This window comes from Pithys albifrons, chromosome 16, assembly GCF_047495875.1.
Source record: "Pithys albifrons albifrons isolate INPA30051 chromosome 16, PitAlb_v1, whole genome shotgun sequence".
In the NCBI taxonomy this organism is placed as follows: domain Eukaryota; kingdom Metazoa; phylum Chordata; class Aves; order Passeriformes; family Thamnophilidae; genus Pithys; species Pithys albifrons.
This window is the reverse complement of record NC_092473.1, coordinates 13,188,315-13,213,104: the sequence shown is the minus strand read 5'-3', so window position 1 is coordinate 13,213,104 and position 24,790 is coordinate 13,188,315. Positions and strand designations below refer to the sequence as shown.

Here is a 24,790-nt window from a genome sequence, read left to right as displayed (position 1 = left end):
TAGGAGTTATCAGCCAGGGGCTTCCCTACTTCTCTACCAGAGCAATTTATGGTTCGTTTGGCTTTACTACTGATTGCTTCTGTTTTTGAAAGGAAGGTTAATTCCTTTGCTTTTAATGGAGTAGCTGTGCTGTTAGTTCGGTAAAGCTTTGCATACACGATCAGGCTTCTCCTCCCTCCGCCCTCTGTGCACTGTGCAGGGATGTCCCTGCTCTCGGCTCTTCACAGGCCATAGAACACTGCAGCAGAACAGCTCATTTGTCCTTCCCCTCCCACTGCTGCTCGCACAAAGCCAGGAGCCCTGGTGATGAATTTGGTCCGGACAGTCTGTCTGTCTCAGGCTGCAGTCAGCACTGAACATCAACATCAAATTGTTGGGGTGGTGAGATGAAAGTTCATCATCTGAGCAAAACCCCGCATGCAAGTGCAGCCCAGCGCTCCCACCCCAGGGACAGTCGGGGCAGGGATAAGCAAGCGCAGATGATCAAAAACTGGTGATATTTTTGGTTGGACAGAAACATCTTTCCCACACGGAGACGTGATAAAAAGAGGCAATTAGACCCGAGCTAAGCAGGAGCTGCCGCACTGCATAAAGCATTGTGCTGTACCAAAGGCTGCTTATGACCAATATTAACAACTTAATGAGCTGTTAATGAGGCGCGCGTTCAGCTTTTACTTGCAGCATGAAAACATTGCAAATCATTTTAGGGAGCTTCTGGATTGTCAATGGAGAATTAAAGATGTCAAATAAGCCCATCAAATCTATGTCTCAATCTGGACATCGCTTTCCAGTGCATTCGCTTAAAATTCCTTCTCCTGTATGGTAGAATAACTTGCTTTGACAGCAGTACGACTTTCAGACTTTGCTTCCTTCTGCCTTGACATTAGATTTCAGTCTCCAGAGAGCTGCAGGGATGTCTTTTTGACATGTTGACATTAAGGACACTTCTTCCACAGACTCACACTGGCATGGTTTACTTTCTGTCTTGCCATTGTAAGAGCAGCTACTGAGCTATGCTACGGAATCTGGAAGTCTAATTAGGAAACCTTTACAATCATCAGTAAACAGATTAAGAATGTAAAATTACCCTTAAAAAAATAGCCAGTTTGAGTAGGAAAGAGAGCCAAGGTTTATAGAGAAAATTCATTTCCATAACTCCCCAGCATTGCAGCAATACCAGTAACACACAAGCAATGACTAATGCTCTAATGTGGGCACACTTCAGCTTGTTATTTTTTACTGTCCTGTTACAGCCCTGCAGGATTAGATCCTGCAGCCAACTCCATCTACAGTGCTGTTACCTCCAGTGGAGCTGCATTGCTGGGAACAGCAGAACCAAGTTTGGGCTGCAGACAAGCCCCAGGTGGAACCTTCACATACAGTGAACAGGGAGAAGCTTAAAATACTGATGGAATGTGCCCAGTGGTTCATCCTGCTCTCAGAAATGGAATGCTGTTGGGATACGGGTGTAGTGGTTTCCAAGAGAAACTGGAAAGAGTCACTTTCTCCATCCAAACAGCAAATGTCTCACCACTTTATTCTTCCTCTCCATCTTCCTACAGTTTCCCTCTCTTGCTTCTCTCTGACTTTACTCTTTCTTTTAGCACATTGTTAGAGAACATGGCTTGGATCTCTAACTCAAAGCTCCTTTGGGAGAAAGACAGTGGGGACAGGATGACAACCCAGTGTTGCTCCTGGAGCAGGGCATTTCCAGAACGACTTGGGTAAAGCTCTTTCAGAACTGAGCATGACACAGGAACAGCTCTGCATGTTCTTTAGATTTAAAGGGGAGGGGAAAAGGACAATCAGTTTCAAACACCCAGAGGTGTCAGCAATTAAAAGGCAAATACTGCAACGTGTCAAAGGCTCAGCGCTTTATAAAGTGCCAAGGAAGTTAAACCCCTTTGTTTAAAGTCTAAGCAAGTGAAACCAATAATTTATTTACTATATTACTTCCCAATAGTTTCCCTCCATCCCCTTTTGTTTATCCAGGGAAGATCCTGTCCCTGGGCTGACAGGTTTTAGACTGCTGCAATGTGAAATGGCCACGATAATCCTTCTCTTCCCTCCTCCAGTGGCATCTGGGACGGAACTGCCCACCCAGTTCTTGCAGCTGTGCCAGCAGCAACGTGCTCTGTATCTGCATAGCCACAGAGAGCCCACGTGTCCCACACAGATAGGAGAAAACAGCCACGGGGCCATGGCAGCTGATTGAAGCTGCCAGCTCCAATGCACTGGAATGCTGTCATTCCTCTCCTAGGCTGTTAACAAGGAGGCACGACGGACTGCTCCACACAGCATCTCCTCTGCTGTGTTTGGGGCAGGGAAGGAGATAAAGCTGCTGTGCTGTAAGAGAAAGGGGGGCCCAAGGTAGTGCTGGGGGACCTCCTTCTGCAGAAAGCGACCTGTGATGCGGAGGTTGCACCATGTGGGGCATTTGGAGTGAACATATCAAAGAGCAAGGCCTGCAAGAAGAGATGGAAACACCCACAGACAAGGCAGCCTCTTCTGCCAACCTCCTCTGCCATTAACACAAGTGACAGAGGGACATTGCCCCAGCACAGACAACCAGGTAAGGAAGGACAAGAGCTCTGTGCTAGAAGCAGTTTATGAAGGGGAACCAAGTACCTGGAGTCAAGCCTTTGCTTCCTTACAAGGGTTCTTTGTTCTTATCGTGCTTTCCTCTCTCAATGTAGCCTTCTATTCCCAATCCTAATTCACTATTTTTAGTCTTGGAGCTCTCCAGATGGTTTCTTGCCTGCAAAGTGCTGGAGATAGTCAGGCAGCTCCAAGTGCTTCCCCTGATGTTACTGGCAGAGCAGATCTTCCCTCCCTGTGTCAGCTATGGGTGAACAAAATGAATTTTGTGAAGTTCAGGAACACCTGTGGAGCTGCAGGCAGGAGAGCAGATAAAAATAAATGTAGATAGCAGGAAGAAATTTGCTTTGGTGTCTGCTAGCTTTGCATCAAGAGGTAGATTCACCTTTTGAAGACACAGGTAAGAAACAATCATCCCTCTCTCCCATTCCTGTTCCTTTCCAAGCTACAGTTTCACTTGGAAAGAAAGTGAGAGGGCCTGGAGACCTTCTCTGAAAGATGATGGTACAACCAAGGTGGCATTTCAATGGAGGACTTGTGAAGAAAGGGATCTGTCTCCCTGCTCTTTTTACTCCTCGCCTTTCCCATTACAGAATGAGCTCTCGGAGATCATGATTAAAAAGAACAACAACGACAACAACCCAGCCCCATCAGTTCTTGTAAATTCTGAAGGTCACCAACGTCAGCATCAGTTATAATGACACACATCACTCCCCTCTTCACACAAATGGATTTACAACCTGTTTAAAGGCTGGTGTCTTTCTGGAGCACTTCGCCCCTTCTGCCACCTCCTCTCTGCACACACGTACTCTACTCCAGCAGCAGCTGCTGGAAGAAATTATGAATTCCATGATTTTTCATCCAAAACAGCTTTGCAGTATATGGGAGAAGCACTGAAGGCTGCAGGCTCATTAGCACAGGATTTGTATTGCCACCTTTTATTTTATTCACCTTCCCAAATTAGGTGAAGCACGGCTGCCCCAAACCTGTGATTTCTGTTTAATTAAAATGCAGGTAGTGGAGTCTCCAGAACTCCAGAGCCCACCACACAATCAGGTAGTGACAGCGACCTGGTAGAATAATGCTCTTGATATAGTGGCTGCTCTAACAGAGTCTTAATTTCAGCCAAGCAGAACAGCACCTCTGGTAGCAGCTGCGTTTGGGGCTGGGATGAATATCAGTACCCAGGCTCTGGCTGCACACTCACTGCCTTCCCAATCAAAGCCAGCATCCCTGACAGCTGAACTGTTAAATGAATTAACAAGGCGAAAAGGGGGCTTGCCAGCGGGGCTGCGACTCCCTTCCTAATTTCTGCAAGTGGTGGCTTTCAATTTTTCTGTCATTTGTCAGGAGATGCACATGGTTCTCTAATGAGCAGGGCAGAGCTGCAGCCAGCTCTAAAAAGGCAGCGTTAGAGGATCTTCTGGTCCGTGGAGGGGAGGGAGCCAGATGCTTGAGGCAGGTGGGGGAAGGACAAGGGCTCTGTTCACACTGCACAGGCAGTGTGTCCTTCCCAGCTGTGCTGAGCTCAAGGACTCACAGCTCCTCTCCCAGCATGGGGAAGAACTGCTCTCCACACCACATCACACTCCACACTGGTCTCCACACCAGTGAGCTTTGCCAACATCCAGGCACAACTCAAAGTGGAGCTTTTGATGGGGCTTTGATCTTATGGGCTACTGTAAGAAGTAAAAGGTTTTGCTCCACCTGTAGAATAAAAACCAAAACCAACACCATCCCCCCATCTCAAATATCCAAACTATCCCTATTCACCAGGCAAGGCAAGATACAAAGGTCTGTTACTCATTTCTGGCCCACTGCCTGCCAGCAGGTTGTTCTCTCCCACACTTTCCACCTGCCCATCAGTCAGAGGCAAGAAGGACCTGGGAGCTCGGGCTGCCCAAAGAGGCTGCTCTTTCATCTGGGGTGCAGCTCAACAGCACTTCAGGGCTGCAGAGAAACTCACCATTTGGATATTTTTTACTCATTTAATTGGAAAAACTTGCAGAAGGTTGGCTTTAATGGCTTTTTCCCCCATGTTTTTCAGGTGGATCTATTGCCTACTGGGATTCGTATTGCAAAAATACAGATGTGATGAGAGGAAAATCTTCAAATCTAACAGCAGAGAACACAAGAAGGAAGGAAGGAAGGAAGGAAGGAATCACAGATACTTCCCCTACATCACTAATCTGGCTGCAGCAGACGTAGCAGCTGAACAGCACATCAACTATCAGTAACATCAATACCCAACAGAAATGGGTATTTTGACTGAGCTGGCCTAAGCCCAGCATATTTCCCCAAAGGCATGTGCTGTATATTCCTTTTTACAACTAAAAGAGGAATGTCCTCGCACCTCCCAGAATTACTGCAACACTTATGGCAGGAGGAAGCACCATTTACCAGCACTGGGACATAAGTTATTTGGGAGCTTCAGACCAGGGACTGGTCACCTTCAGTCACTTTGTGCCCAGTGCTATGCCTGTGTCAGCACTTGTTGTTTATTGGGAGGCTTTTCTCTATTTTTAACCTGGATGCCCCATTGCTGGAGCTGAGCAGACCCATTTTTTTCCCAGCTTGCTGCTTAACTGCCTTCACCATGGGTAAGAACATTGAGCAAACAATAACAACAAAAACTTGTATTTCCACAGCACACTTTAACTCAGAGGTGTCACAAATCAATTTAAAACTTAAATTGCAATACCAGCTCCAATCACTTTACCCACAGTATAAATCACAACCAGTTCTGGAGGTGGAAGAGGCAGTTATATAACAAAGCATAATAACTTCACACAACAAGAGTGAAAATCGGCAGGAAGATCCTACATTCATCATTTCTACCACATGAACCCAGATTGTCCCTTACCAGAGGTAAAGCCAGTAACTCTAAAAAATCATCCAACTCATGCTACAACTTCAGATGCATCAGTTCTGCCTGGGAAAGGTCTCCTGGATATCATGGAATCATGGAATGGTTTGGGTTGGAAGGGACATTAAAGCTCACCTAGTTCCAACCCTCTGCCATGGGCAGGGACACCTTCCACAGGACACATGGGGGTTGTGTAACTGTCTCAGTTTCCTCCCAAGTTTATCTCCTCCCATTGCCCTGTTCCCTGTCTGAGTTGTGATAAGGAAGACCTGGACAGTGGGATTAAAAGACAGGATATAACAGACTTTCCTTGTTTTCCCCAGCTGATTTTCTGTGCTGTGTACGTGTGTGTAAGTGGCTCCATTTGCAGCAGTGAGATAGTTAGCTCTGAAACAAAAATATATTTTGAAGCCAGATACAGTTGGCTCCACTTGGGACTTTCTTTGCTGCAGTTGCAGAAGTTGGAGCAGCAGCAAACTAGAAAAAAATGTAAATATTGCCAGCTGTCTCTCCAGAACCATGCTGGTCTAATTAATTTATGATGTTTTCAAAGAAAGATGGGAAATGTTACACCACATTTGAAATGAAAAGGTTAAGTAGAGTTTAAAAAAATATGCTTTGCTTAGTTTTGAGCAATAGAATATTTAATGAATAATAATGAAATGAATTAGTGCTGGGTTTGATCGCTTCTGCATCCCACAGCCCTCAGACAGAGGAGAAGAAGGGTAATCAGACCCATTCTCAGTGGCAAGCTGAACAACAGCAGGGTGTGTGCTGCCTCTTCTTGTTCTAAGCTTCAAAAGATGCTGCTGCAGAAATTGATACCATAACTAACAACTATTTCAGTGCCAGCCTCTCTCCAGCTGGGGTCACCATAAATACCACTGTGGCTGTGAGGAAGACATCAGCTATTCCAGTCCTGCCCTTCCCAGCTGGAGTTACTGCGGGTTATCTGGGCTCTGCAAAACCACCTGCTTCACAAAGCATCCAGAGAAACGTCTACTTAACTCCTTCCACCTCCTTCTAAAATTGCCATACCAGCCTTCTAGGGGAGGGATTTCATAATGGAATCGTGCACTTGATCCATAGTAAGCAAAGTATGGGCAGACCACGGCCAGTGACCATCAGCCACTGCCCCTCAGCTTCTGGATGGAGCCACAGAGCCTGCATGTTCCTCAGAGCAACCATCATCTGTGCCTGCAAAGCCAGCATTCAACTAGACACAGTGTCTTCCTGCTTCAAGAGCATAAAAATACAGCCAGGTGTGGTGCAAGGCAATGTCTCGACACGGGGAGTTATAAAATAAAAGAATCGGCTTTCCAAGTCTCCCTTGTTTTGTAGTTTTGTTTCTTTTCCCTTGTGGCTTCCCTGTGCTCCACTTTTCACTTCTTTAACTTGAGTCAATTTTTCCCTCGAGCTAATTTGGTATGAACAGCCATCCTTCTGCAACTCCAAAAATATTTTCTCTTCTTTCTTTCAAATGCCCTTTCTCCACTTTCTTGTGGAGACCAACTGGCTTTCCAATGGCAAGAAGCTGTCAGTGCCAACCTATTCCAGGAGAGGAGGCTACAAAAAACTGTGTGTGTTTTCAAATCATCCCCTTCATGGACAAATATTAAATATTATCTGGAGAATACTAAAACATGCTGATTAAAAAAAAAAAAGAAAAAAATCAACTAATTTTCCTTTTACTCACCTGCTTCCCCCACAAACACCTCCACTGGTGTGCTGGTAGGGCTCTCACCAATGACATTGTAAGCTGTCATGAGTACTTCATATCTCTTGTATTTCTTCAACTCTGAAAAAGTAATATATTACATGTTCATATTCTATATTATAATTTATACTATATTACAGGTATCTTTTAGACTCCAGCATCTCTTTATTACCAGACTTCTCTCTCAGGAAACACAGCCATAGAACAGCATGATAGTGCAATGTATTTCATCCTTCCTTAATTCACACATCATGGCAGGATTTGCATAATATGAAAGATATTTGTGATGGAAAGGCAGGATTTTCCAGTGTTTCCTCACAGTGTTGCTCCAGTAAGAGGAATAAGGATTCTCCCTGGAATATACTCATTCCTGATGAATATCTAGCTAGGGGAACACATCTAGGTCACTCTTAGGGCCAGAAAACAGCTTTCAATGTCAACATCTGGGCTCCTTTCCATCTCTGCTGGTAGGAAAGAGCAGGGCTGCAAGGCTTTCCCTAGCCCCAGGGATGCTCATCTAGGGAGGCATTTGGCAACTGTGCTGCTTGAAAATGCCACAGGGTGCAGAGGAAGATCTGCACTGGGGCATCTGGAGTCCCATTCCAAGTACTCCATGGATATCTTTCTCCTTCAGTGTGACCACAGCCTGACTATCAACCACAAAGAGAAGGAAGAATTTGAAGGATGGGACTCCATTTGGCCACCAGGCAACAAATTTCTTTGCTGACACGGAGAAACTACTCTGACAGATGAGGCAGGAGAGTGAGAGAAGCGTGAAAATATCTAGAAAACCCAATTGTATGTGGGTAATTAACTGATGCAAACGAGGGTGGAGTAGAACCACGTCAATGTCGTTAGGGGAGGCAGCGCCTGAGCCGTTTCAGATTTTGCATTTTCAGGATGAAAGAATCAATCCTAACAGATTTATTTATCATCCACAATATTTAACAGGGAAATTAGAGCAAGAGAGTGATCAATAATATAAATTGCCCTATTTAAATGAGGTTTGAATTAAGACACGCATGGCCAGGGGTCCAAATTTCTCCCTTTGCCAATAATTTTCCCTGCTATCTATGAATCAGATAGTCCCTTTAACTCGGTGGCTGACAGCATGCCATTGGTTTGGTAAGCTTCAGTAAGCCTAATTATCTAAGTTTCTCTAATTTCAGCTTCATGAAAGTGTTTACAAGTGTTGTGCTCCAATATCTGACTCCGAGTCCAGCATCATTCCCCAGTGTCGGGCATACCATAAATGGTGTCTGATATATCCCTCATTTTTGATGTGGTACCACTAAACTCAGATGGACTGCAAAATATGGAGCCAGGAAATCGGCAACAATGGTACTAAGTTCATAAAGAAACAAAAAATAGTAAGATACAGGATATGGTAGTGGGCAGCTTGTACAGGGAAACTTTGTTTTCTGCCATGAAAAGTCATAAGGGAGACTTTAGTGTTAACTGGATGTGGAAGAAAATGGAACACATGAGAGTTCATGCATGCAACTTGCAATGGGGAGAGGGCTTCATTTTTGTGGTTTGTTTTTTTTTTTAGCCCATCACAATCTGTGACTCAAAAGCCTTGGGCAAAACCTATCTAGTGAACCATCATCACCACAAAGCAACTTGCCTTTTAACTCTGTCGAATGCTATTTTACTCATTTCCAATTGAAAACACCTCTGGAGATGCACATAAATTCACTGGGCCCTCTCTAAGCTGGCCTCATACTCCATGGAATGCCTGAGCATCACAGTGTTTGAATCAGAGAACTAATGATGTGATACATCTAAGCTCACATGGACTGCAAAATATGGAGCAAGCAAATCAAAATTCATTTAGCATCAGCAATACTGGGTTGTTACAGTCAATAATGTTTTACCTTCCCAGCAGCCACACTTTTACAACAGCTACCTACTTGTATCATCGATGTCTCTTAGTGTAGGGAAAGCAAAGGTTTAAAGAAAAAGAAACTCGAGAAAGCAGAATCATTAACCTGTGTTGATTTCTGCTGGATTCACTGAGGAGAGCCATAGGAGTTTGCCTATAGTGTATTTTGAACCATTACAAAGAGTCTCATCTAAAGGCAATGTGCACTTACGTGTTAATTCATACGTCGTTAATGCAGAGCTGCTGTTCACTGTCTTGAAGCTGCTTTGGGCTATTCAGGGTAAGCAAAGCAGAAAGCTTGTTACAGTGCAAGGAAATAGTTATTGCAAATGATGTACAGCAGAGACGGAGGCAAATGAGGCAGCACACCCATACACAGTTTAAGCTTTAGGACTATACCTTGAAGGGCAATAAAATCACATCACTCTCTCGTAACACATCAAAAGCATCTCACTCACACGGGGCTGTTTCATTTCCTCCTCAAACAGAGGAACTCACAAACACACAACACAAAAATGTTCTGACTTTCAGATTGAATCGAACAAATGAGTAAAAATGAAACCATTTCTAGGGGGAAAACTCTCAACAGTGCATTACATCCTGATTTCTCAAGATGCAAAATTCAAAACCTGAAATGCTGCAGGGGAAAGACCTGGAACACGGGCCAGAGAGTGAACACTTGCATTAGGACAGGACCTGTTTCTTTAAGTGTGAGTTAGATTTCCCAGAGTTTCACTTAGAGAATTCAATATTCCTGCTGTGAGTGAATTGTAATAATATGCTAAGCTGTGCAAAACTGCGGGTCAGTGAGGAACAGAGGTGTTCTAAGGTGAGACTTATGAGGAGAAAGAGGGAAATTTATCTTAAAATACACATGTCTCCACCCCTTTCCCTCTCTCTCTCTCGACTCCCTGGAGAGGTACAGCTTGTTTTTTCTACTCTACAGCTATTAGGAACGATGCTGCAGGGCCAGAGAGAAGAGGAAAAAGAGGAAACTGTTTGGTTTCAGAGGTGCCCTGGCTTGTGAGAGCATCCAAAATCATTACTTCATGATAATGTACATAGTCAGTCATTCAGCTTTTGTCTGGGAAAATCCCTTATGCCCCTGGAAAAGCTTTACATCTCTACTCTGTCCTGGTTAAAACTGCACAGTCTGAGAAATCTCATTAGCACTGACCATGTAAGTGAGGTCAGAGTTAGGTGCTTACATTATATTTAAAGCACCCACTTCTCCCACACCCTCACAAAAATTTACTCTTGCTTTTGTAGAAACCACTTTTATGGGTTCAGGGTTCATGGAAGATGATGTAAGATATTAAAATAGTCTCACTCAGCCCTATTCTGCTGCTCTCGGAGTATTATCTTATTGTGAATATTCCGCTGACATCAAACAGGACAAAAGCTGGTCCCTCTGTGAGCACATCTCATTGCTGGACTGTATCTTTCAGGTTCTGAGTGCTCACATCTCTGCCTTCCATCACCTTATTCTGCCTATTCTTCCCTCTGATTTCCTTTCTAGTCTTTGTCCAAAAAGTCTTTTCATTTTTCTTTTATTCCTCTCCCTCTCCACCTTCTTTCCACATGAGCCATAAATCCTAGTGACTAACATGGAAAGCATGCACTAAAAATTCTTGCTCATCTTTGCTATTTTCTTCTAAAATATGGACAGGAACTTTGAAATTGTAAAAATCCTATTTAAAAATTCTCCTCAGCTGTTTTCTTATACTGTAAAAAGAGAAAATGTCAATTATAAAACCCACTGAAAAAACAGCAAGAGAGAAAAAAGTTCCCAGCTGAGGAATCTGAAGTGTCTTTCTTTTGTCTGATGGCAGAACAAAGTGTACCACAGTAACCATGAACTGCAGGTAGTGAAAAGCAGGAGGTCAGGGGGTACCTGGGGCACAGACCATCAGTGCCAGCACGCTGGCAGAGGTTGGCATGGACCATCACAATGCTGATCACACACACGTTACTTGCATTTTTCAGCATTTTCACCCTGATTGTGTAAAACCTGAATTATCCCCAGACCTCTTAGACTTCCATGTTCTTTCCATGGGGCAAGAGGGTAAATTGTGTCTGGTGTAATGACAGATGACCATTCTGGGATATTTTAGGGTCCAAACCACAGGCTTACGTGTGAGCTCTGCTCTTAGAGCCGAGGGGTTCTGGATGGTTTTGGATTCTGTTCCAGGTCCAGCGTCATAATCCAGCTCCCGATAGTAGATCCGGTATCCCAGCAGCAAACCATTCAGACTCTCAACCTTGGGAGGCTGAAAAACATTCATGTTCAGAACAGGCTTGTTAAGATGTGCATTGCAACAAACATCCATCACCACTGACCCGGGGCCTGGGCGAAGGGGGACAACGCTCTGGTGCAAACAGACATTAATAATGTGTGGGGTGGAAGGGTGGGTGATTTGAAAAACACAAGTTAAAGGCAACTTTGATGATTTCACTCAGCTGTGGCCTTTACAAAAGGCTCTGTACTTAAAAATCCACACCTGAGGTGCTCCACTAAGAGCTCCTTTTCTTCTTGCTTCACTGAAACTTGTGAAAACTTGTGTGTGATAAAGAGGATAAATAAGCACGTTCCTGGAAATGCAGGTTGTCAGCCACCAACAGTGGAACAGCCAACCAGGATTTCACTTCTGAGATGAAAATGAACAGATAATTTTGTTAAAGACAGAATTCCTTCAGTGGCTATTTTCCTTGGAGACTGAACACAGGACATTCTTCATTTGGCATTATTTTACTGAAAGACTGATGAGAAAATAAAAAGGAATTGGTGTGTTCTGGCTTTAATTAGGAACACGAAACTAGGTCTAGTAATAACCTCATAAAGGCGTTTGGAGAGCAGTCACAGTGTGAGGGGCTGTGGTGTGTTGCACAGCTCCACTCCCACAGGAAACCCCAGGTCTCCTCCATAACAGTTTGGAGCACTTTGGCCATGGGCTGGCTCAGACATGAGGTTTTTCCTTCAGCAACAGGCTGGAAGATGCTCAAAAACATAATACCTCAGCAAGGCTTCTTCAGCAGCCCCTCACATGCTCCCTCAGATACAGATACACAGCCAGCACACTGAAAATGAGATTTTTGTCTGACTGGCTTGCTTAAATAGAGACAAGCAAAGGGATTCTACATGTTTGGGGAAAAAAAAATTACTTTCATGAGACTAATACAGGCTAAGAACTGCAGAGAAGAAAAGATGCCCTGAGCCATTTATCTTCTAAAGATTCTTGTACTGAAATTTAAGGGGCTGAAAGTATAAATGAAAAGGATTTTAATGATGATCTTGCCTTTAATCCAGAAAGATCCCTGCCAGCCTTGAGAACTTTACTAAGGAAAAGCCTTTTGTCCATTGTGTAAAAATTAACCACTGGTATAAAACGCTGTCACAATAGAAGGTAATACCACATGTAATTTTAATGAAGAAAGTAAGGACATTTTTACAGGAAAGGACGAAGATCTTTGGTAATTCTGCTGCCAGGGATGACAAGAATTTTCCATTACTCCATTACAATGGTAAGAGGAGACAGACAACTGTCCTGTCTCAGTGCAAAGGACTTTGCTTTGTGTGAGGGCTGAAGGACTTTAGTACAGAGACTGCAGTTTATGGAAATGAAAAAAGAAAACTACACAAACCAGAGTGTGAGGAACCTACAAAGCCACCAGGAAAGGGAGAAGAAACTGCTCCTGCAAAAAGCCACCTTCTTTTGCAGCTGTCCTGCACAGAGCCTGCACACCCAAGCTGTCCCAAGATTTCACTGTTCTTTCTGTGCATGGTTGGAGATCTGTTGTTCCTCATTGCTGTGCTCCATCCTTTGGAGAAGCTCTGACCACCTTTCACTACTACTGAGCATCTGCATTACAGAACGATTCTGTGAACACAGGACTGTGAGGGAACTCAAGAATCATCAGGACTGGGACCTCACTCCTGCATAAACCCACCTGCCTGAAGTCCCTTTCACAGAGAGGACTACCTCCACCTGAGAACAAGCTGATTTTTCTGCTTCCTGCTACTCCTGTTGGAAAGCTGTTCCAAGCCTCACTACTCGAGTGGTTAGAAACCTTCATTTAATTTCTAATCTAAATAATTCATAGCCAGTTTCTAACCATTTGTTCCTGTGCTAACATTGCCTTTTGGGTTAAATTGTTCTTCTCCCTGTGGGGTGTTTACTCCTGTGATGTATTTTAGAAAGGGCAATCATATTCCCTCTATGACTACATTTTACAAGGCAAATAAATCAAGCTCTTGTACAACAGCCTTTCCTGGTCTCAAACTGAGCCCCTTGTCCAAGGGACTGAGCAGACAGACCAAAGTGCAGCCTTCTCCAGAGCTGCCCAGTGACATTATTGCTCATGGACCAGCTGGAACACTCTCCTGCACAAGGACATGACATGTGGTTTCCTGGAAATTAACAGTAATTCTCTCCCAATCTTTTCTTTCTTCATTTCCAATCTTTTTACTCCCCTCTTCTGTTTTCTCTATTACACTGAAGTTGCTTTGGCCCTCATGGTGCCCTCAAAGAGACAGGCTCCACAGCACAGCAGTGCCCTTGCCCCCTTCTGACTTTTCTTATTTTAACAACTAATAATTTTTTTAAATTAAAAACAAAAAATTGAGATTAAATATCCTACAGACCATTAAAAGGAAAACCCTGCTGAAGCTAAGAAAGAGCCCTGTCATGTAACTGCCTAACAGGTAAAGCTTCATTTCTTTGCTGAGAGCAAACAGTGTTTTCTTATGCTATCATGTGATTCTCCATTTTTTCCTTCCTTGAAAATTTAGGACGGGAAAGCTCAGAAAATAAATGGCTTTGCAAACTGTCTTTCTCCTTGCATGGAAATGAAGATTCTTTCCTGAAAAGGGTAGTCTGAGAAAAGGTCAGGTCTTCCCCTTCCTATCTGCCTTCCATGGACAAAACTCTGCTTTTGATGTAATGGATTATTTAGGATTTTGTAGGAAGGCCTGAGGGATCTGCTGAAATAGGTAAAATGATTATGAGTGGCAGCCCACAATGTTGTACAGAAGTAAGAGAAACATTTTTGTGCTGTTTAAAAATAAATAAAAAAAAAGACCAAAATGTGAGTTTGAATAATTGTTATCTCTAAGGTAGAAGCAGCACAGTACATGATCCTGATGTTAAGTGTAACATCCTCCAGAACATTTGAAATAACCTTGCATTATTGATACAAGAGACCTCCATGGAAATTACTTATTTTCTTCCTCCTTTAAATTTAAAAATAATGGACTGATTGGACCAAGCAGCTGAAAGCCCAGATAGTGCATCTAGAGTTTGTTTTGTGAATTATTAACACAGCTCAAAGTTAAAAATTTAGCTTTGCCTGGAAATCCACTCTCCCATTTAACTTGACTGCTGTTTTCAGTTTACTCTATTTCCTTGACACTGCTGTGAAACTTCCTCTTAATTGGAGGCTATTGTGGGACTTGAAGATTTTTGTTTATTTGAAAAATATAGTACGGTTGAATTACCAGGACCTATTAATACACATGTAGTAATGACGTGTAATCGCCCCCACAAGTCTCCTGAGATGGCTCAGGCACAACAACCCCATTTCATTCTCATGAAATAAAAAGCATCCAATTACCTAAACAACCACCTATTTCACATTAACTACACACCAATAATCAGTCAGTTGGGCGAATGTTTATTTCTGTGGTCCATCCTATCTCCCATCTTTTTTGTCCTCGTTTGATGCTTTCTTATCCTTTGCTGTGGGCTCTATTGTAGGTGGGGAGGCAGATTTCCAGGGCTCCATAATTCCTTTGGTGACACTGCTCAACATGTCTCCTATTTGCTCAACATGCTGTGAGCAATGTTGTTGCTCAGGATTATGCTGGTGAACTCGGGCCAGTCACTCAGCAGCCCAGCCAGGCATATTTTTAAAGTGCTGTTGCACAGCAATAAACAGACCCTCATACATATATTTTTCTTCCAAAAATGAAAGGAGTCCCATCTGTACTGTAAACGCATATGTACATTTTTCACTATAATGCAATCTGTCCAAAGTTATCCTTATTATGTGTGTGGGACATTGTCTCGGGAGCAGGGTGGGCTGAGGCTTTCCAGGATAGGTTATGGATAACGTGCAGTGCCCCACTGGGTCCTCCCTATTAATGCTCATTCTGCAACAAGAAGCCTCAGGCACTGGGTCACAAAATGTTCCGGCGTCTCCCAGGAGGCCAGGATTGAGAGATAAAGGGAGGCAGAGGAAATGCCAATATAAAATGCAGACTCGACATGAATACTTCCCCATCCAACCCAGAGAGATCGTGGAGAGCTCAAACTTTCTTTCTTTTCTCTGAAGAAATCTCAATTTTTCACTCTCAAAGAGCCAAAAGGGTACCTGGAGTTCCTCAGAGGTATGAATGGGATCTCAGGCACTGATCTCAGGCTTCTGATCATTCCAGCAGCAGGAGGAGGCCAGACACAGTGTGAACCAAAGGCAGCTTTTGATTACCTGCTCTTAACAACAGCACCCTCCATGGAATGTTTTCCACGTAAAGATGCACGTCTATCAATATCAACAAAAGGACAGGAGGATCTCACAGGTAATGATCTTGGACATGGCCACAGAAACTCCTTTACCTCCCAGATTTCTCATGGGGCAAAAAGTAAAAGCAACCATCAGAAATTTCCATCCATTGCTAAAATCTATGTTAGATCAGAAAAATAAGGAAGTAGCTGCAGTCCTTCAACTTTACTACAATGCTTCCAGCTCAGGAAAATGTCCCTGGCAATGTACCATGAAGGTCAACAAGTCAAAGCAACCAAAAGTTTGTTCCAGAAATATCATATTTTTTCATTTTACCTACCTGCCACTGCACAAGGACAGAGGAAGTCGTGTGGGGAGTTACTAACACAGAACTGGGTGGTTCATCTGGAACTAAACAAGAGAAAAAGGAAACAAAGCCAGTTATAACAGCAAAAGGGTGGAAAAGGGGCAGCTTTCATTCCTCAGATTCTCTTCAATGCTGAAGAAAGTTTTCCATCCGAACTCCTACATGATGGGTCTCAAAAGCAGAGTGGTGGGTATGGATTTTGGAACCCAGGCACTTCTCCTACATCCCTTTCTCTACCTGTGGTCTTGGCAGCTTGAGTAGGAACAAGGAAAGTTGAGGGCATAAACCTGAAGGAAACTGCAGCAGCCAGTGCTCACAAACCACTGAGTGCCCATTTGAAAGGAAGTTAAACCAGCTGTGTGCAGGCTCCAAAGTGTGAGCAAACTGCTCCCAGATTTTTCATGAGGTTTTTGTCATGGCAAGCCCACCTTGTATTTAGGAGGCTGTGCCACACAGTCACATGTTATTTTAATTAAGGTAGCCTGATTTACCACAGGCTAACCCCTTCCTGTGCCCATGGCCTGTAGCACACACAGACACCACAGCAGCTCAAACACATGAAGCAAAGGCTTATCAGGAGCTGACAGCCCTCCACAGCACAGCGCTCTGGTGGCAGCACTGGGTCTGCTCAGCAGAATAAATGTGCAGTTTGTTGAGGAGCTGAGAAGCTTTCCCAGTGTTCCTCATTGTATTGTGCAGAGGCCAAGCACAACTCTGGATTCACTGTAGCCAAAATCAAAGAGAATTTAAAATAAAACTTTAAATTCTGAAACAGTGAGTCAGTGCTGCCTCATTAGTGCAGTTACAGCCTGCACTGATCCTGCAGCAGTGGCACAGGAAGGTAGAGAGTCAGGATGTCATTAGAAGGCTGCTTGGCACATTACTCAGGCATTACATGGCTTCTTGTTTAACTTTGGATACTCCTGGGCAATGTCCTCTATTTTTCTGATTTCAAGATCAGAGTCTCTAAACATTCCTTTGCAAAATGGTTTCTTGTTTTTTATCTCAGTGTCCTATTTAACTAGTCATTCCTTGCTCTATAAGAAATCCTGGAGAATTCCTAGCACCATGTATAGAGAATCATGAAATCATTCAGGTTGGGAAAGACCTCTAAGATCACTGAGTCCAACCACAAAGTAACACTAAGTTCACTAATGAACCATGTCCCCAAGTGCCACATCTACATGTCTTTTAAATCCCTCCAGGGATGAGGACTCCATCACTGCCATGGGCAGCCCATTCCAATGCTTGACAACCCCTTCAGTGAAGGAATTTCCCCTGATAGCTAATCTAAGCCTCCCCTGGTGCAACCTGAGGTCATTTCTTCATGTCCTATCCCTTGTAGTGAAGAGATCAACCCCCACCTTGCAACACCCACATATATATACTTATATACGTATGTACCCCAGTATTACCCAATTTCCCAGGGTAACAGTATATACTGATGCTTTTTCATACTTTGCAGAGTTCCTTTTTCCATTTAAGACATCAGAGCTACTTCTGCATTCAGGCATCGACTTTATACAATCAAGGAATTAGAAGCTGATCTCTAAGGCTAAAAATAAAAGCCTTGTCAATGTCATTCACAGTTTATTAGTCCTGATCTGCAGGATTAAATGCTCATGTTTTCAGGAGCTTCATACTCTTTCTTACTTATACCTCAGCAATTTTGCCATATTGCAGACTGATGTGGATTGAGAGGGAAAACAATTGAAGAAACTTCTTCAAATGTATGCAAGGTTCTACATTTATTTTTAATGATCTCTTGTAAATTATTCAATTTCTGCAAAGATAATGGTTAGTGCAGAGTTTGGAAGCCAATCAAATGAAGTTTAATTCCATTTTGAGACTCCTGAAAGTATGATTCATTATCAGAGGGCACAGCAGGACACTTGAGGCTGCCTGTTCATTCAGCCATAGCTCATTGCTACCTGTATCAACTTCCTATGAACAAAACTGCATCAGCTGTTGGTTTTCCCCCCACAGTCCCAGTGGAAAACACCTTGCAGTGGGTGCAGCAGACCCAGGAGCCCCATGGAGCTCCTGCTCCTTACCATCCTGCAGAGTGGTGACCGCCTCTGTCTCCACACTGAAGTCGCTGTCTCCGATGTCATTGGTTGCCTTCACTCGCAGTTTGTAAGAGGTGAATGGGTTCAAGCTGTGGAACGTAAAAATAAGGCTGAGGGGTGAAACCTCCCCACATCATCACAACTTGTCTCTACAGAGAACCTGCCCTTTGCCAACCAAAGTAATTGAGCAGTTTGTCTCTTCTCCCCATGGCCTTTTCTCTGCTGCCTCCCCCAGATTCCTCGTGACATGGGGGTATTTGCACCCCTGTTGCCATCAGCATCTTCTCAGGTGTCCACTGGCCTCAGGTCCTTCCTGGATTCATCACAGAACTGGGCACCAGAAAACAGGCATGATGCTGCAGCTCATGAAGCAGCCTATGGATGGGGCCTGTTGGGAAGGACAAGCTGTGCTGCCATTTGAGTTCTGCATCGCTGTGCAAAGCTTGGCTTTCAAGGTGCTTTGCTGAGATATCCTCAAAACTGATCTGGGTCAGCCCATCCTCAGAGCATGGAGGGGGATTACAGGTGGAGGCAGGAAATGTGCTTGGGGTTGGGCAGAGCACAGCAGGCACCAGAATTCAGAGCACCAGCCCCCTGACTAATCCCTTGCACCATAGCACTTGATCAGTGCATTTTGTTCCTACTGAATTTCAAATTAATGCTATTACCTGGATTATTTAATAAAGACAGCAACAACGGGTTCCCTGCCGGTCTTTTATCTATGCTGTGCTTTAAGATATGCAAAGAGTGATTTCCAGCTGACACAACCTTCACAGAGATGCTTCTGTCTTGGCTTGGCAGGGGAAGGTGAGAGGGAGGCTGCCTTTGGAGTCACAGGCAGAGGCTTGGAATGCAGAGCTGTAACTTACGGGGGATTTAGCTAATTAATTGGTGGTGTCTAGCCATCCACTGGCAGCTGTAACACTGACCGCAAACCCAAGGAAAGTTACTTGTAAGGAATGATTAAACATCAAGGATAATGCATCTTGATGGACAGCACTCTCACGTCTGCCACTCTTCTGGATTTCCACATGAAAATGCTTTTAGTGAGGAAGAGAAGAAATTTCTTTAAGGAGTGCCACCCTATTAGGACAGCATTACTTACCTATAGAAACTTGAATAATGTGAATCATCTTTTCTGATCTTTTGTTTCCAGCCATGTCAATGCCAAGTCTAAATGACATAGATGCTTTCCTTGTTTTTACAGGTTTTGACTGGAAAGAGACTGGCACAGGACCAGTGAGCTGCCTTATACCATAGCCATTGATGCTTTTATACAGATCTGAAAAATCTGTATCTGAATGCTTTGAATGCTTGATTCTCTGAAAGCTCACGGCCCTTTTGAAATAATCTGATTTGTACTAGCTCATCAACAGAGGAAATGGACAGCAAAACAAGTACCTGCTCAGAGACATTCAATTACTTTTGCCAATGTTACAAGGACTTTAATTACACCAGTATTTGCTGAGGATATAATGAAGCCTGAATAACAAAGTTTAAACATTCTGATACTATCTATAAACTTCAGTATGGAAAATACAGATAAAAATGGCTCTCATTTCATCTGGAAAAGCTTATATAGAGATAATTGCAATGCAGCATTCAGAGTGAATTTTAACATCAGTCAGTACTGAAAGCATTTTTCACTAGTTGTATTTTTCAGAGCACTGTGTAGCTACATACGATTTAGCCTGAGTGGTGTTATCTGTGGTGCTGAGCTTCCAGGAAGGGCTTCAAAAAGATGCACTGCAGTCCAACTTTAATTAGATTTATTGCATGACCTTCAGCAAATCTCTCAACTGCTGTTCATAACACCACCTCTAAAATGGGAGTAGTCACCTCACTTAACTTCTCTCCCCCTGAAAAAGTCTGTGAAGCTGAGTGATGCTTGTTTTGGTTTCCTAACTGTTGGGAAAGTGAGGGAATTTCTATGCTACCCTGGGATGATACGGTACCTTTCTATAACACAGGATGTCGCCTCATGGCTGATGGAAGAGGAGTAGGTTTGCCAGTCTCCATTGGGCAGTTCTCTCACTTGTACTGTAAAATATCGTATTGGTGAAGATCCATCACTTCCAGGGACCCACTGGAGCAGCAGACTCCGTGAGGACACGTCACTCTGGGGGGTCATCACCTGCCTGGGAGGTGCTGGTCGTTCTGCAATTAAACCATAATTCAGTACTGCTTTGAGAGGAAATCAAGCCAACATAAAACGTGACAACCTGATCAGATTTTCATAGTGGCAATGCCACAGGAGATTGAACTTCTGGATTTGCCCCATGAAGTATACAACCATCCCATTCCTTAAGCTTCCACTGCAAAGAGGAGCAGTAAAATTGATTCTTATCTCCCTGCATCAAAGGTCAGCATTGAATATACACCTTTCTAGCAGTGAACCTCAAATTTGAGGGGGGTCTTGGCCTGGAAGGTAAGGAAGAATCATTAGGACTGGCAGTCAAGCAAAGCAAGGCAATCTTTAATGAAACTCAGCTGTGCTTCTGGCTGCAATTGCTCTTTTGACAGAATTTGCCTGTAAATTAGCTCCCTTTTTAACCTTATTCCTCAATAGCGGGGACTTAGTTCTCTGTGTGCTATGTAGCATCATCATCCCCCAGCTGCTGCCCAGTCGAGGCATGAAGGAAAGGAAGGGATGAGCTGGAATGGGCTGTTGTGTTGCACAGTCCAAGCACATGCAGCTGATACTGAATTCCTGCACCAGCCCTCTCTGGCAAGGATCTGGGAACCATCAGCAGCTCCTGCTGCTTCCAAACCCCAGCCTGGAGCTAGTGCAGGGCTGGGACTGGAGCACCTGCTGCAGGTCACTTCCAGAGCTTCCCAGCTCTTCCCTTCATACCCACTAACCTTGAGCCTACAAAGACAAAGTGGCCAGTGCTGAGGGAGATCTCTCCAGAGTAATTACCAGCACACCTCTGAGATGAGCAGGGAATGGTAATGCAGGTGTAAGCATGCCAGTCCCCAGCTGTTTCATTACAGATCTCCTTTCCCGTCACCGCATCTCAGCACTCCATCGATTCCAATACAGAAACTCTATAGAGTGAGGAATAATTGTTTAATTGTTTATCATGAAGATTATTGATTCTGATTAAAATGTGTGGCATGTAATAAAGCAAAAATTGATTGGAGACACCACAGTGACTTGCTTTTGAGAAGCAATTCAATTCAACTTCATCAGCACTTGTTTCCATAAACACACCTCTCCCTGCCTGATTCCTCGTGGCTCCGTAGGGCGAGCACTTCATTTCCCTGCCATCCCCTCAAACCATTTCCTGTGTGTTTTGGCATTTCTCTGCAGCCTGCTCATGCTGACATCAGTGCCCAAGGACTTGTAAGCTATTAGCTGGAGGAAGCCCTCAGTGCCAGCAGCCTCTGAGCCACAGCACAGCGCGAAAGGTCAGTGCCTTACACTGACAGGCTGAGACAGGAAGGCAGGTTATTCCATCCCAGGCTGCGAGTGTCATGCAGGGGGTTTATACACTGCTGATAAGCTCTGCAGTTTGGGGCAGGTCAGATCTTGCAGTCAGTCTCCCATGATTTGGTTTCTTTCTGCTGCTAATGGGAGATCTTAGAATCTTCTGTGTTGCAAGATATATTTCCTGACTGTTTGTACAAAACTATTAGGATAAAGAGTTTATTTATGGGAGTTTAGCCACAAGCAAATGCTTAGGTGAGCTGTTTGTGCAGGAATGTAAGGCTTGACTGTACCAGTCCACATGACTCTATGGACTACTTTTAATTTCTTGTTACATTTGCATTTTCAGACTCAGTTCTGCCCTGAATACTGGGGTTGACTATTCTAAAGTATCACTGTGTGGATTCAAAGCACTGCAGCAGAACCTCTGGAGAATGAAACCATAATATAACTTGGGATCTATAAATCACAGGTATCATTGTAAAATGTAAAAATTTATATTGGCCTTACCCAAGGAATTTACAAGGACAAGAGTGACCAATTTTGCTAATTTTCAAGGGAATTTTTCTCTCTGTCTACCTCAGTATGAAGGACTACAAGGATATCAAATGCATTTGTATTAATGGAAATAAAACATCTTTTCACTCTAGAATATTTACTGTCATGTATACAAGTTTCAGGTTAGTTTCTTGTTATCATCCCCTTATTCCTGCTGATGTGGGAATACACTCTGCTCTCCCTACACTTTACATGTGGGATCACTTAACTTTTGGTTCCATAGCATGTGTAGAGACTCAGCAGAGCTGTCCATCAAAAAGAGAAAGGGTATGCTCTGACTTGCCTAGTCAAGATAACCTTGAAGCATTGATAGCAAGAAGGGATCATTGTTCCCACAGCGGAGCTGGGAGTTCTGCCTTGAGCTATTGTGTATCCTTGTGCAAGGTCTGGGAAATCGGAGCAGGTTTTATTGAGAAGGAGAGGCTCTGAGCTTTGAGAATCCACTTTATTTGGCATGGAGGGTTTTTTTGAAGCTTCCACATGTTGGACTTTGAACTTCCCCTTTGACAGCAATCAGACAGGGGCGGAAGGAACCTTGAGCTGATAAATCTCTTTGATGGACAGTATCTTTAGCAGAGGCATTCTCAGTTTTCTAATACAGCTCCAGAGGTTTTCTCTCTGAGGACTGCACTGCCATGCACTGAGAAGGCTGCACTTGACCTGGAGAGCTATGCCAGTGGGAATTTTAACTCCAACCACACAGGCCAGAAGTTGTTGAAATGCACTTCACAGGTTCTTGCTGCTGGTGGTTGAACATCAGACCAACGTTCTCTTCTTAGAAGTGTTAGAGGAAAATAATATCAAAGACAATGTGGCCAAATGAAATGGGAAATCCTTACTCTTGCAGTAAATGATTTGCAAGGTGTAGAAAGGACTTTAAACAAAAGATTGCTTAGTAGGCACCTTTTGAGAACTAAAAGTAAATATAACTGGTTGTATTATAGAGTGCAAGACTTGAGCAAGAACTAAGACCAGACCCATAAGCACACACAAAAGTTCTAACAACAGTTCAGAAACATCTGTGGAGGTCTACCCTGGTGACCTGTGAAGTGTGCTTCTCTCTGAACAGTGACTTTCATAAATCACACAAGTTGCATGCTTCTGATTTTTGAGGGAGAAATTTTCTTACAGCTCAATATCCAGACAGCACAAATGGGTCAGAGCAATGCATGGCACAAACCCCAGTGATGCTGGCAAGTTACTCTGGCTTGTTTTGGCTTTGCCAGCTCAAGAGACCTCATACATCCTTTGCAGTGGAACGTGGCATATGGTGCAAGACCTGAGGAAAACTTACACTCCGGTTCTCCACCAACATATTCACCAAAACATTCTCTTTTAGCTCTGAATTAAAAAAAAATTAAAAAAATCATGCACAAGCAGAAAATGCAATTTTTCTAACTGGCAGCTCTTGAGATCTGTTCTGAAACTGGAAAAATGAGCAGTTACTTGAGCCAAAGCATTAAAAACAAGCAATGATGCAGAGCAGATCCTGTAATACCTTATATGTCTTTCACATTTTGATACGTTTGGTATCTAAGCATCTGGTTTCATTTATAGACATGTATAAATGCTGCCTTCAAGTAGATTCCCTTCAGAGCAGAATTTGACTGGAGATTCAGGAGGCAAACAACCATTTTATGGCTGATGCAAGAAGCAGAAAAGGTCTGGGCAATCCAGATGCAAACGCTCTGCTCGAACGTGTGGCAGTGAAAGGCCAGAGTAATTACAAACACATTAGGTCAGGGCTGAGGTACAATGGAGGAGCTGTGGAGAAATTCTGCAACACCACTGCCTCTCATTTGGCGTTCCTTAATCAATATAATTCATCCATCACTTACTTTCTTCAGATTTCAATCTTTCTGGAAAACGAGAGAGCTGAAAAAAGCCATCTGACTGCAAAAGGAGGCTGCATATGGCCAATACAGCAGCTGATGGAAAAATCAATTCCAACAGCCCGGCAGGTTAGAAGAACTGTGCCTCATAAAAGCCTGTCTTGCTTTCTCAAATCATGACGTTGCTATGGTTTGGGGCCAGTTTATGGGGTGAGAAGGAGGAGCTCTGCAGGCTGTTGTTAAAACTCCCTTAAGTGCAGCGCAGGCTCCGAGGCAGCCACAGACCCGCGGCTCGAAGCATTACCTCGTTTTTCCGTGGTGATCACCGTGGCTTCCAGGGGCTCCCCCCAGCCCTGCCTGGTCTTGGCAGATGTCCTGAAGATGTAGGCTGACTCTGGGGTGAGGTCTGTGGCCGTGAACTGCCGCACTGTCGAGCCGACCTCCACTGTGGTGAACTTGTTGGGGCTGCTGCTGGCCAGACGATAGGCGACCTGGTACCCTGCAAGCACAGCACGGGCCAGAGAGGGGCAAAGGGTGAGCTGCTTTTACTAGTAGGCACAAAAGAGCACCAGAACTATTAGTCTATCATAACTGCTTATCTGAGATCTGAGGAAAGTAATTTACTTCCTTTATTGTTATAAAACTCTGCTCTATAGCAGACGTGGTACCTTACAAGGGAAATCAGGCACAGAGGCCCTCAGAGGGGTCTAGTGAATACAACTGCCACGACACCTATTTCATGTTCCATCCTTTATACCAACAAGGTGCAGAACCAGTTTAATATTTTCTGAGCATACTGGTACCTTTTTGGAAAGCAAAAGAACAAACTGAGGCAGTGCAATATGTCACCTGGTTGAGGCAACACTCCAGTTTCATCTCTCCACCCAAGCACACCTGTGCATGTGTGTGCACCCATGCTCATGTGTTCCTCTGCCCTCTCACACTTTCAGTACTGGCTCAAATTCAAGGT

The 24,790-nt window shown here is 43.8% G+C and overlaps 1 protein-coding gene across 1 annotated transcript in view; it reads right to left on the bottom strand.

The window, feature by feature from the left end:
• SDK1 (sidekick cell adhesion molecule 1) overlaps positions 1 to 24,790 on the bottom strand; it is a 391,178-nt gene that overhangs the window by 37,895 nt on the left and 328,493 nt on the right. The window contains exons 30-36 of the mRNA XM_071570864.1: positions 24,125 to 24,319; positions 19,956 to 20,157; positions 17,986 to 18,089; positions 15,905 to 15,975; positions 11,201 to 11,336; positions 9,278 to 9,337; positions 7,161 to 7,262 (exon numbers count right to left, since the gene is read on the bottom strand). Of these exons, the coding sequence (XP_071426965.1) occupies positions 7,161 to 7,262; positions 9,278 to 9,337; positions 11,201 to 11,336; positions 15,905 to 15,975; positions 17,986 to 18,089; positions 19,956 to 20,157; positions 24,125 to 24,319 (870 nt within the window). The remainder of the gene's footprint in view (positions 1 to 7,160; positions 7,263 to 9,277; positions 9,338 to 11,200; positions 11,337 to 15,904; positions 15,976 to 17,985; positions 18,090 to 19,955; positions 20,158 to 24,124; positions 24,320 to 24,790) is intronic.